The sequence below is a fragment of the Maniola hyperantus genome, chromosome 1, assembly GCF_902806685.2.
Source record: "Maniola hyperantus chromosome 1, iAphHyp1.2, whole genome shotgun sequence".
Lineage (NCBI taxonomy): Eukaryota > Metazoa > Arthropoda > Insecta > Lepidoptera > Nymphalidae > Maniola > Maniola hyperantus.
This window is the reverse complement of record NC_048536.1, coordinates 894371-908690: the sequence shown is the minus strand read 5'-3', so window position 1 is coordinate 908690 and position 14320 is coordinate 894371. Positions and strand designations below refer to the sequence as shown.

Genomic DNA, 14320 nt, shown 5'->3' with positions numbered 1-14320 from the left:
TTACATAAGTCATTATTACAATATAGAATACGTTCGGAGAGACTGCTCAAGTTGCGATCGGCGGTGCGGTGCGATATTTGCTTTATTCTATCTTTTCTGCGCTTCATACGCCATTCGGCTTAAATCTCAAAACTAAACTAGATGGGCAAGTCTAAAACTAGTATTACTAATCCTTATCTGCACGGAGCATCCTGAAAAGGATAACAATACATTAAACCTTTTAATTTATTTTAATTTAGTGATTTCGAACAGTAAAATTAGATACAATATACTACTTCGAGTCGGATTCCAAGTAGAGCTAAATAAACGGACATTGATATTAAAAAATGACACGAATGAAAGTCTTCATAAACGAAATACCTAGTTCAGTGACAAATGTTTTAAAAATTATGCTCACAATTAATTCCAAACAGTACGGGAAAATGTAATCTCGTTTGTTTGAAAGATTTTTTGAAAATCTTGTTTAAAAAACCATCAACACTCCAGTTCTAATCTGCCAACGCTTTTTCCAAAAGTATGTTAGTACACCATCCAAAAATAAAAATATAATCATTATGATACGATATTCAAGATGCTATTTTATTATACAATATGTAGAACTGCATTATATAAGTAGATTAGTTAATTCTTATTAGATATCAAAACGCAAAACCAAAATATTAAACTTAATGTTTCATGAAAGATAGAATGTAAAGTCTAATCGCACTGCACCGCAAAGCGCTCGGCTCGCGCCGCATGGCTCGCGTAACACCGCCGAGCTGCATGATATATGCGTGCCCTGCAACGCTTCTAGCGACCTCTCTGTCGCGTCGCGCTGTCACCGATAGCAACGGCCAAGGATATGTGAAACTGCTGTACCATGACAATATTGAAACTTAAGGGATGATTTATACTGAGTTTAGGCAACGTATAGTCCATTAGTTTAAGGCTTAAGGCGTGATGTAATGGTTTACGTAAAGTCCATGTAATATGACAGATTATGTTGTTAATAAGACTACGGCTCATCGGTGATACACTTCCATGTTAAACGACGTATTGGCTGACTTTGCAGACTTTATGGCATTTTTTAATCCGTGCTACATACATACTGCACATAACACATAAATCATCCAAAAACTTTCATTCTAGAAATTACTCTGTAGGTAGATATTATTCAATGTATTCATGGTACAGAAGAAGTGAGTGACGCCTGCACGGTTAGGTGTTAATCGGAAGTATCGCTTATTAAACGTAATTATTATAGTCCTACATTGTTACCTTACTTATTATAAAAAAGAGTGATCCAAATATACATTGAACATTAGCTTCACAATGAGATATGTATATCACTATAAAATTTATTGTTTAATTTATTGCGACAACTTAGTCATAAATAATAATACATCTTTATTTTGTTCACTACATAACAGCATACGCATAGCATGGTCCGACTACAGTTCGAAACAAATAGGTACAATCGTCACATGTGATATGATCTACAATATTTGCAGTATGGTGAATGACACGATGATAACTTTAGTTACAAAAGTTTAAATGTAATTCTATTACTTAGAATTATTATTAATTTTATCAAACATTAACAGCAGTGATAAAAAAATTATAAATAGAGTATCCATACGTAATATCATATAGATCATTATTTAATAATATAATTTTGTTTATGGAGATAGATTTTATTAATATTTTTTGGTACTGTATAATTAGCTACACACGCTACTCGCTATCCAATGAACGTATACAAATAACATTACAAACTGGATACAATTACATCACTAGATGATTATACAATTTCATTGGATAGAACCTCTGTTAAACTATCACTCGCATAAATATACTTAGGTCTACCGAAACGCGTACATTCAAACTTGAGTAAGAAAGACCATGTCCATGTTACAGTTCGCAGACGAAGTTACGTGTTACGCGTTCTAAACGTTTATTACGCGTAACACGCGTCACGCGCACTGACCGTAACATCCACGAGCAAAACACGCAGACGACACCTTATGGGCACGGCGCGACAGAAATTACTGCCATCATAAACCTCGATTATTTTAATAAAAACTGTTCGACCTCCCTAAACGGTTCGACCACAAGTCAAAGTAGTATCTTAGAAATGCAGCTCCGCATAGATTTCAACTTATAAGTTAAACATGATAGTTTAAAAGGAACACTCGCGGTAGAACCGATGACTTACTTTTATAAGTTATATGTTTCCGACAGATATGTGAAGGTTCCGTTCTTCTGATCTAATAGCTTCAGAGAAGTGGTAAATTTTCAAGAGGTGCTTCATAAAAGCTTTAAGTTTGTTTAGTCACTTTAATAATATTGCTACATATTCTAATATTTAGTATTTTGAAAAGAAGTAGGTACTGAATTTTTTGTCGGCTCTTAAGACTCAACCGAATCTGCTTTCCAACCTGTGATGGTTGGTTCATAAATACCACAAAATTGCCTTCATTTTTTATCCTTAATTTTCAAACTTTCGGCTGTATCAAGCACTTCCTTTGAATTTGCCACGAGCTGATAGCCTATAAATATACATTATACACTCACCATTATCACTACCTATAATATTTCAAACATGCGATTAACAGGCATAGTTTGGATGATCCCAAAGACCAAACATTATTGTACATTATAGCTCGAGAGGCAGTAACGTGAACTACTAGTTGCTTAAACAATGCTCACGACCTTTTTTAATCTTAACATTTTGAATAATTATTGTTTTATTGAAATACATAATATTATTATTGTTGTAATGCTGTGGTTACACCTGTAAGTTTTGCGCACTTACGTAAATAACTAATAAGAAATTCACTTATGAAAATGTACTTATAAGAGTGTTTACATTAGTAAATTTTTCGTACGATTAACGTCTACTTACAGGTGTAATTGCAGCCTTATAGTATGACGGTTTAAAGTTTTCTAAGTCAAAATTTTCTATCGATTAATATCCAGCTTAAGCACTGATATGGTAATTCATTGAGTACCACATCGTCTAACAAATCTTTACCTTCATTCTTAATAGTTCTTTACTTTCAAAGTTTAGGTATATTAATCTAAATTCTCCACGCATCAATCTCTCTAGCAAATTTTGACTTAAAACATCAATAACGCTAAAGGCTGTTTTACGCCAGAGGAATACATAATGACATTGAGGCATGCCCAATGGCCACATGCTACAATAAATGTCAATTGTAGCAAGACTCATCACCAGACTGGATGTCGCACCGTAATATTCTAATTTTACAGCAGAATAACTTATTGTCGCGTCATAATATAGGTACTGTTGCATACTATAGATGCTCCATTTCTGGCATGCCTCATTATCATATATTGCTCCGGCGCAAAGCAGTCTTATATCAACATAATTTCAATGAAGATTGGAGTCATAACAACCGTACAAAATGTTCGGAGTCCATTATGTCATTTAAATCGTAACACACTAAAAATATTTTACTGATCTTATCGATAGGTGTTTTAATATGTTTTCAAAGTTTGACGTCTCAAAATGGACGTCACACATAGTTACGTTTTAAATATCATAAAGAATCAGCCCCCCGATTGTGTAAGAAAAACGAATCTATAACGAAGAGGGGTTGAAAACGCCATGAATGGCTTCGAAGAAAGATGGTACGGTTGTGCCTTTGCTTGCTTGACTTGGCGGTGGCACTGCCGTGCCATTCATCGTTATCCTAATCGACAGCTGATTCGGTCCTTTCATTGGTTGATTCACTGTTTACATTTTATCATAGCCAATCAAAGGACAAGATTTGCTACTGATCACGCTTACGATGAATATGTTTTTCTTACACAATAGGCTACTTGACAATTTTTTTAAGTTGGTCTTAAATGGTTAATATTTGTCCTATTATATCAAAAAAATTAACACTATATTTTTTTGCGCCCTAAAAACCGTAAAACTTTAATTTAAAAAAATATTTTTCTTAGACAGGTGAAAACACTGTCGGCCATGTTTGGCCGATAGATTATCTGTGCTCTGACGTCATGCATTTGTAAACAACAGTATAACCCTGTGGTTATACTGTTGTTTGTAAACAACATTTGTAAACAACAGTATAACCCTGTGGTTATACTGTTGTTTACAAATGCATGACGTCAGAGCACAGATAATCTATCGGCCAAACATGGCCGACAGTGTTTTCACCTGTCTAAGAAAAATATTTTTTTAAATTAAAGTTTTACGGTTTTTAGGGCGCAAAAAAATATAGTGTTAATTTTTTTGATATAATAGGACAAATATTAACCATTTAAGACCAACTTAAAAAAATTGTCAAGTAGCCTATTGGGGGGCAAAACCCTTGAGTTTGTATGATGATGCCAATGTTCATATACAGTATCAGTCATAAGGTCGGAGTATAGTGGTGGAACGGTAGTGGCAGTGAGGTATTATACTGAAGTCTATAAAGCGCACTTTGACTTTGCTCGGACTTAAGACAGAGTTAAAACTAGACATATTTATCTATAGATATAATTTTGTCTCTTTTTAACTCTATCTTAAGTCTGAGCAAAGTCAAAGTACGCTTTATAGATCTCAGCCTAAGTCAAATAGCTGGTCATAATATTATTATGTTACTGTTATAATTTCATCGATCTACATTACCTCAAAAAGAGTAGTTTTTGTTACTAGCGTCAATCTCTTTTTTTTTAATTTCACAACAATCGTTCGAATAAGCGATTCGAACCTATCGTGGTCAAACATTTTGATGTTGCATAGAGGACACCTATTCGACATCAATTTGTTTGATCGCGGTTTCGTTCGAAGGAAATTCGTACGAACTTGCGATGATCACATAATCGCGTCCTACTATAAGAAAGTGACACCTCTTTCATTAATTATATTAAGAACAATGAAATCACGCAGCACGTAATATAGTCACCAGCTCTTCAACTATTTGTGTGTCGTATATTAAGGGCCGGACACACTCGTGTGACGCATCCCACGCTACGTCACGCTACGTGTGTTAAGTCAAATCAAATCGTAGTATAAATTTATGACGTGATAAAAAGACACTGAATATCCCTCGAACAAAGTGCAAGTCAGGTCAATGTTTGAAGTGTTTCTGTAGGCTTTTCTGTATCTAACTACCAGTGTAATTAAATAATTATAAACTAAAATTAAGCCAGAAAGACATTATAAACACTGAAAACTCGTCACGTCTGGTGACTTGTGATAGTGAATACTACGATTTAATTTACCTTCTTAACACTGGAATTTTGTCAAGATAGGGGCGTCTTCAGGGGACTATTTAGAGAACAACCTTAATGCCAATGCATTGATGCAATCATCATCCAATCGTTTCATACTGTGACTCGTTGGGAAGTAAAACTCATCGATTTTTTCCCATCGAGTCACACTGTTACTGGTTGCAACTTTTTTATGAATTAGATTTCCCAACGAGTCACACTTTACTGTGGGTGTGACTTGACGGGAATTTTTTTTTATAGATTCCTAATGAGTCACACTGTTACACGATAGGGTGTGACTCGTAGGGAACCCATCCATATAAAGGTTGAATATGACACAAGTCATCTGAATGGTCCCCTAAAGAAGCTCCAATCTTGACTATGTGTTCCAGTGTTAGTCGCGTGACGTCACGTGACGTGGAATGACCTGCAGTAAGTGTTGCCGGCTGTGCTGCAGCCTCAGTATAAGATTATACATCTCATGCTAAGTCCACTGTTGACTACAGTCGTGTTGGGAGCGGTAGGGGGCCGGTACGGCGCCCCCGCCCTGCGGGCCCGACCGGGCCGCCTCAGACGAACCACTCGTCCTTGTGCGGGGCGCCGCTCAGCGCTGCGCCCGCGCCCGCAGGCGGCCCGGGCGCGCCGCCCTGTACCTGCGCACACGGAAAAATCACTAAATATAAAAGAAAAAGCTGACTGACTGACTGATCTATCAACGCACAGCTCCGACTACTGGACGGATCGGGCTGAAATTTGACATGGCATGACGTGGACATCCGCTAAGAAAGGATTTTTAAAAATTCAACCCCTAAAGAAGTAAAATGTGTAGTCCACGCGGATAAAGTCGCGAGCATAAGCAAGTCTCTCAATATTTTTACAAGATTACCCAGTGGTACCCAACCATCGAACAAGGTAAAATTGACAAAGCTTTTTTTGGTTCATAAATATTTTTCATTTCATTTTCATTATTATTACTAGACTTACACAAGGTATAGGTCATTAAATCAAGCTAACATAGGGCGCTCTCTTTTGCACATTTATTTAGAAGTGAAAAGGACGCACTGTGAATCCTGTGATTGGTTATATTATTAGTGGGTGTGCGCATTCCTTACAAAATATATAAGGTTGACTGTGTTTATATTATCTACTCGACCCTACAAAACAAAGATGAGTAGCTTTTGCCCATGTCTTATCGAGATAAAATTTAGGCGGCGGAGTTGCTCCTCGCCATCTGTCGCACTGCGACACGACACAACTGTCAGTAGGTAAGTACGTACCCGCGCGGGCCCGCAGGGTGCGCCCAGTTTCCCGGCAGCCGTGTGGCGGGCGAGGCGGCAGGGTTGCATTGCTTGCCGCCGCCGCCCGCGCCGTTGCTGCTTGCCATTTGTTGCACTGCAACACGACACAACATCACTGCACAACATGCCTCACATAATGTACTCTTGACTCATCAAACCTCCCTACGTCTTTATACAAACGGAAAAATGACTTGATTCTTGAAATGAGCTTCTGAGTTCTGACCCAATTTGTGACGTCGCCAAAGCTATATGAGATCATCATGGACAGCTGGACACAGGTCTCTTGTAGGGACTTCCACACGCCACGGTCTTGCGCCGCCTGAATCCAGCGGCTCCCTGCGACTCGTCTGATGTCATCCGTCCACCTAGTGGGGGGGTCTTCCAGCACTGCGTCTTCCGGTGCGAGGTTGCCATTCCAGCACCTTGGGACCCCAACGTCAATCGGTTTTACGAACTATGTGCCCTGCCCATTGCCACTTCAGCTTCGCAGCAGCTTCAGTTACTCTAGTTCTCCTACGGTAGAGAAACTCCAATCATAGCTCTCTCCATTGCCCGCTGAGATACAAGAGCGAAACCTTTGCTTTGATTCTAGTTCTAGTGGTCACATGTACCAGGAAAGCAACTAACATGAAAGCACCTCAACTTATGGCACCAAATCGAATGATGGAAATAAATTAGTTGGTATGTGTTCTTTTAGGGACTAATCTCTTGGCCATTCGCAAAGCAGCAGGCCATTTGATGTTTTGAAGTTTTTGAAGCCATTTCAATTGGTTCTCAAAGCGTTTGCACTACATTTAGCGTAGCGTAACTTGTATCGCACGGTTTTGAACTTATTTGAACTTATTGTATCAACTGCTATGACAATCTGCTGATAGAAAAGAGAATACAGATCAATAAAATATATGGATGAAGAAATGACTTACAATGAAGATGCGTGCGCCTGGTTGGCGCTCTGCTTCTGCAGTAGCAGCACAGCGTCAGCAGCACAACCAGCGCCAGCAGCGCCGCTGCGCCTACGACTATCGCTATCCATGTGCTGTTGCCGCCGCTGCCTCCGCTCTCTGGAAACAGAACCCAGAATCATGTTTTTAAATATCATATTTAACAAAAATATGATATTTAAAAAAGAAGAGAACGCCTGACAATAGAGCATTACAAGTAAAATAATGTCTGTAACAAAATATGCTCAGGATCCTAGAGTTTGAGAAATATTTGGCTGAAACGGGATTCCAATAAATTCCAACAAATGTCAACGTTTCGTCGATACATATTTACAGCTATCTTCTGCAATCTCCATATATTATGTTTTGGTGTCTACGCCTTTCCCTTCAATATTCCTTTATTTTTGCTTTTCTTTCCGCCCTTTCTATTAGTGATATACGCTGACCCCTTGGTAAGAAGAATATAAGCAGAACTCACGCTGCTCGTCTTTCTCATTCTTTGCTCCAAGTTCTGAGAGGAACTCACCTGGACAGAGGGCGGCGGTGTCCTCATCTGACCCATCGGCGCAATGGTCCACGCCATCGCACATCAGGTCCGCACTCACGCAGAACTCCCGCTGCTTACACCTGAACTCTTTACATCCATGTTCTGAAATTAAACAAAAAATATATCAGGATTCAAGAACAAAAATTGCACATAAGCGTGATGAGACGGACGGTATACATCGATGACGGTAGATCTAATACAACTCGCCCAAAGTTTCTCAAAATGAAGTGGTCAGTGTCATTGGTGGAAGAAATGGCGTTGGAAGAGCATGGGCATTATATTATACCTTGGGCATTGGCACTGTCGAAGGAGAAAAGGATCTTTTCAGCTTCTTGGACAATAGTGCGTTGAACAATCTATTAAACGAGAAGACATTAGTTGTGACATAGAAAGACGAGAACAGCCAACGATAAATATAAAGGTAAGTTCTTTTTATTTATATGTTTGATTTTTGAACAAGTATTCAAACAAATATTCAGAGAGTGTGTTCGAGAACTGTGTTTTCACCATTAAATAATCTGGGTAGGTTAAAACAAAAGTGAAAACATCTTATAGGTAAACGCGTCCCATCTTAGGTCACATCATCGTTTCCCAACGGAATCACGCGTGTGCTTGTAGAGAATTAAAAAAAAATCTTATGTAGGTAAGTAAAAAGCCTTCAAGTAAAAGCATGGCATTAAATACTTTACTCTCCTTCCGGTGTAGTTGAGTAAAAACAACACTCGAAGTGTCAAAGCCTACAAAAAATTTAACTAAAGTTTCGATGGTATAGAGATTTTCAGCGACATATTTTTTAACATTTTTCGCAGAGAACTTTTAATTCCCGCCTCTTTCAAAACGTCCGGAATGATCGACGCGCGTTGTTGGATCGTCAAAATCGTTTGATAGATCGTTAGTGCGTCATTGTTTCGCGAAACGCCATCATGGCCGTCGTTACGTCATACCACGTCGGCAGTTTTTAGTTTAAATATAAAATAACTTGCTCACCCGCCCTGACTTCGCTCGTATGCGGAACATTCTTCCATAGGGAGGTCTACTTATAGGGAAATCTTCCTAGTTTTTAGGGTTCCGTAATGGTTCCAAACCTCAAAAGGAAAAACGGAACCCTTATAGGATCACTTTGTTGTCTGTCTGTCTCTCTGTCCGTCTGTCAAGAAAACCTATAGGGTAGGTACTTCCCGTTGACCTAGAATGATGAAATTCGGTAGGTAGGTAGGTCTTAGCACAAGTAAAGGAATAAATCCGAAAACCGTGAATTTGTGGTTACACCAAAATTAAAATTAAAATAATATGTTCATGAACAAATAATTATTATTTTCAATTTTTAAAGTAAGATAACTATACGAAGTGGGGTATCATATGAAAGGCCTTTACTTGTAAATTCTAAAACAGATTTTTATTTATCTTGCAAAATGTCAAAAAAAATACGGAAAAAGCCTGTCTCGCACCCTACTAAATTTAAGATTCATTTTCAAAAATGGAATTACGCATCACGCATGTTTAGTTTTACCCACTTCAGCTTGACCGGTACATCGTCTGAAAGTTGTAAGCAATTTTTTTTTTTTGAGTTTTTCGTTTGATAGTTCGTTCGTTCGTTTCAAAGTATAGATATAACCACTTATTTTTGTTGAAGTATTTGGCTATTTATATTTATAGTTTATCAATGGGGCCAATTCTCTTGTACACAATCTCTAAACTAAACTAAATTAACAGGTCTAAATCTTGTGCTATCCTTTTCCGCAGGGCAACATTATGAAAGGGATAGCAATAGATTTAGACGTTCCATTTGATTTATTTTATTTTTATTATTCATGTACCAGAAATTGTAGTTACAAAGTAATAATAAATTAAGTTATTATAATTTTAGTTTAGTTTAGAGATTGTGCACAATGGAATTAGCCACATTACCCATTTAAGTGGAAGCAATAACTAAAAACTAATAATAGTGATAGGAATCCGGCTATAAAACATAAATAAAGCTTCAATTATCCCTTCAATATGATTCCTTTGTACATAACGTTAGATCATAAACCCACTGAGCCGACACAAAGGGCTGACACTTAAATTCAATTTAATATCCTGAACCCTTTGGACCTGTTGTTGTTTTACGCACAGACGAAAGAAGCAAGATAGATAGATCCCTGGTGAACGTGTTCACTTTGATGTTGACATCATTATAGACCGTATTTTGACTTCACTCAGACTTCACTCAGAGCTACGCGCGACGAGTTATAAATCCGACATAATCTGTCTTATTTTAACTGTGTCTTAAATAAAATCAATGTCAAAATTAGTACATTTTTCACGACTCGACTAAAAATCAAAAACTTAGGTGTAAGGTTAATTTTAATTCCTTATTTCGTCCAAATAATAATTGTACATTTTTCCGCTTGACATCCTGAAACTTTCTTGAGTTTATGTGGATGTAAAATTGTAATTTTAAAAAACTGGCTCGATTGAGAACCACCTCCTTTTTTGGAAGTCAGTTAAAAACGGCTTCTCTGGGCTGCCTTCATATTTGTATACGATACGTATCAACCACTCTATCATTTCCATTAGTCTGAGGTGTTGTGCTGGTCCAATTTGCGCGGCTTTTAATAAAAACGTGTTTTGTGTTCGTTCATTTTTAATTAAAAACAGCTTTCTGTGTGCACAGGGAGGGGAGCTGTTTGTCTCGAAATAATTATTTATATTAATAGACGCTAAAAACGTTACCTTTCGTTATCTTTTGAAGTGAATTTGAGGTAATTATTCATCATCATCATCATGATCAACCCATTGCCGGCTCAGTGCAGAGCACGGGTCTCCTCTCAGAGTGAGAAGGGTTTGGCCATAGTCTACCACGCTGGGCATGTGCGGATTGGTAGACTTCACACACCTTTGAGAACATTATGGGGAACTCTCAGGCATGCAGGTTTCCTCACGATGTTTTCCGTCACCGTTAAAGCAAGTGATATTTAATTACCTAAAACGCAGACAACTCCGAAAAGTTAGAGGTGCGTGTCCGGGATCGAGCCCCCGACCTCCGATTAGAAGGCGGACGTCCGGATTACGGACCAAGACTTTTTTTAAATCTGTTTTTAATTAATTTGTTAAATTATATAAAATATATAAAAGGAAAAGGTGACTGACTGACTGACTGACTGACTGACTGACTGACTGACTGACTGACTGACTGACTGAATGACTGACTGATCTATCAACGCACAGCTCAAACTACTGGACGGATCCGGCTGAAATTTGGCATGCAGATAGCTATTATGACGTAGGCATCCGCTAAGAAAGGATTTTTGATAATTCAACCCCTAAGGGGGTGAAATAGGGGTTGGAAATTTGTGTAGTCCACGCGGACGAAGTCGCGAGCATAAGCTAGTTTGTTATATTTCTAAATCTTTTATTTTTATTGTTTTAATCTTTGAACATATTGTCCGCCATCTCTTAGATTTAGAGGTTGTGTTCTCAGGCGTTTCGTCGAAATAAATAAACATTGGGGTAATTAAGGGGAGAAGAGGGTCGACGGGCCTTCGCGGAGGAATCTCGAGTTCTTCCCGACATTCGCCGATATCCGATGTCGTGATCAAACGTATATTAGTTCTTTTGGCAGAGACTTCAAGCCGTTGAGTGCCAATTTACTACTCGACTGCGCGAAATGGGAGTGTTGTTGTTGCAAGGTCCATTAAAATTCAAGTTTACCTAATTTTGAATTCTTTCAGGTAAACTTGGTAAAGATGCGCAACCTAGATAACGCTAGGTACAGCCAAGTGTAGTCATTAACAACTCCATCCAAAACCTGCGCAGAGGTAGACCAACGCATATCCTTCTCGAATCTTCTACAATTCTAGAAGAATCGTACTTGAGCGTGACGAATTTGCAGCTGTACTCCACAAGTTCTGTTAGTTTTAGTATACGCAAAACCTGAAAGCAGTTTGTTCAGAATCACTAACAGAATCGATTACCTACGAACATTTTTACTACGGGTTATATTTTGATATTTTGAAAAAATACTTAAAAATCCTGCAAGTTTGGACACCTAGTTGAATAACCACATGCATCAGCTGATTCGGGCCGCGCAAGCGGGAGCGCGCACGATCGACGCTAGCCGTCTCGTTCGCTCACAGCCGCTCGCTTGGGGTGACCATGTTTTTCGAGGACAATGACTCAACACAATAAGCTAATAAGTTCGTAATATTTCATTAAATGTTTTTGTACATGACGTAGGTATTCGTTGTGTAAAAATTTCGGTTTTTGCGTTAAGTAAAACTAACGTTGTTGTATATCTAGTATCATTAGTGGAGGAACTCACTGGGGTCTTTAACGGCAGTGATGACGAGCTTGAACCCGTTGGCGTCGGTGCCCCAGTTGTCGGTCACGTACTTGAGCGTGACGAAGTTGCTGCGCGTGAACAGCGCGCCCACCTGCTGCTTGGTGTTGCGGCAGGATAAGTCCGCCTGGAACAAACAACAGTGTCATAAAAAAAAAAAAAAAAAAAACATTCCTTTCAAAATAGTCCATATTTTGATGACTATTCCCAAAAAGAAATCAAAACATTAAAATAATGTCAGTTTTTAAAGATAATACTTAAAACAATTCAGAAATCAAGATAGGTATACAACTAAGTACCTATGTCAACCTTTCTGCTAGAAAATAAACATAAAACCGTCTCTCGTCTTAGACCCTATAAATTCACCGATGTAGTGTAAGTTTCCCCAATACATCTAGATCAAGAACCGGCCAGGTCTCAGGCGCCGGCAATATTTTCCCCATCGAAGGGGCTTATAAACGAGGGGCGTCTTATATCGTGTCATATTTCAGCGAGAGCGATCGGGCAAACGTGACGGGCTCTAGGATTTAGACGAAACCTCCATGTCGCGCCTTCTCTCCCTACGCCTTACTTGCCTCCTCCTGGGCTAGGGTTGCCACCTTGTGTCTTCTAGACAGTTTTTTTTTTTTTTGTAATACTTTTTGATCGCAATTTATTGAAGACTAGCTTATGCTCGCGACTTCGTCCGCGTGGACTACAAAATTTCAAACCCCTATTTCACCCCCTTAGGAGTTGAATTTTCAAAAATCCTTTCTTAGCGGATGCCTACGTCATAATAGCTATCTGCATGCCAAATTTCAGCCCGATCCGTCCAGTAGTTTGAGCTGTGCGTTGATTCAGTGCGACAGTCAGTCAGTCAGTCAGTCAGTCACCTTTTCCTTTTATATATATATAGACTAGCTGCCCGAGGCGAACTTCGTACTGCCCAACAGTCGATTCTTTTTCAGGAATTTTTTTAAATTTTTCTCTCCGTAAGAACCATCCTCGTACTTCAAGGAATATTCTATAGGAATAATAATAATAAAAAAAAGAATTAGCGAAATCGGTTCAGCTGTTCTCGAGATTTGCGATCAGCAACACATTTAGCGATTCATTTTTATATATTATAGAGATTTATATTTAATAATATAAGTATCGATTAACCGAATGGAGAGGCTGTTTACATTTTACTATCCAGTGCGTAAGTAGGTAAATAAATAGAGTAAGTTTACTCTAAAGCGCTGGTGGCAACCCTATTCCTTGACGCCCTGCATCAAAAGCGTTACTTACTCCGGACTCTTGCACTTTTTTCTACTCTTTTATACCAGAGGAGTTTAATAAAGATTGGTCTCGGTATTATTAAAATTCCTTCAGAAAAATCTCTATTCAAAGTTGGGGTTTTTTATATTTCTTTATCGATATGTAGATACGTACTATATATATATATAGATAATCCCGGCTGTATACTATAGTCATCATCATCATCATAAACCAATAGACGTCCACGGCTGGACATAGGTCTCTTGTAGGGACTTCCACACGCCACGGTCTTGCGCCGCCTGGATCCAGCGGCTCCCTGCGACCCGTCTGATGTCGTCCGTCCACCTAGTGGGGGGTCTTCCAACGCTGCGTCTTCCAGTGCGAGGTCGCCATTCCAGCACCTTGGGACCCCAACGTCTATCGGTTGTACGAACTATGTGCCTTGCCCATTGCCACTTCAGCTTCGCAACCCGTTGAGCTATGTCGGTTACTCTAGTTCTCCTACGGATCTCCTCATTTCTGATTTGATCACGTAGAGAAACTCCAAGCATAGCTCTCTCCATCTATACTCATACTATAGTAGATAGATATAATCGACAAACTCACCTGTAGGTGAAATTCGATCAAAATTATTTGAGAAATTTCTTTTGGTACGAGTTGGTGTATAGACTGCATTGCATCGCGTCGCTCTCAAAATTTACTTTCATAAATTTAATTTTAGGAAAACTTTTATTAATTTTTTATTAAAACCAATAAAAATTTATAA

General features: G+C 38.6%; 1 protein-coding gene across 1 annotated transcript in view; it reads right to left on the bottom strand.

The window, feature by feature from the left end:
* Positions 1–4311: 4311 nt before the first annotated feature.
* Positions 4312–14320, bottom strand: part of loaf (lost and found) — a 113651-nt gene continuing 103642 nt past the window's right edge. Inside the window, exons 3-7 of the mRNA XM_069500981.1 lie at positions 12298–12442; positions 7974–8096; positions 7430–7567; positions 6486–6600; positions 4312–5861 (exon numbers count right to left, since the gene is read on the bottom strand). Of these exons, the coding sequence (XP_069357082.1) occupies positions 5813–5861; positions 6486–6600; positions 7430–7567; positions 7974–8096; positions 12298–12442 (570 nt within the window). The 3' untranslated portion in view covers positions 4312–5812. The remainder of the gene's footprint in view (positions 5862–6485; positions 6601–7429; positions 7568–7973; positions 8097–12297; positions 12443–14320) is intronic.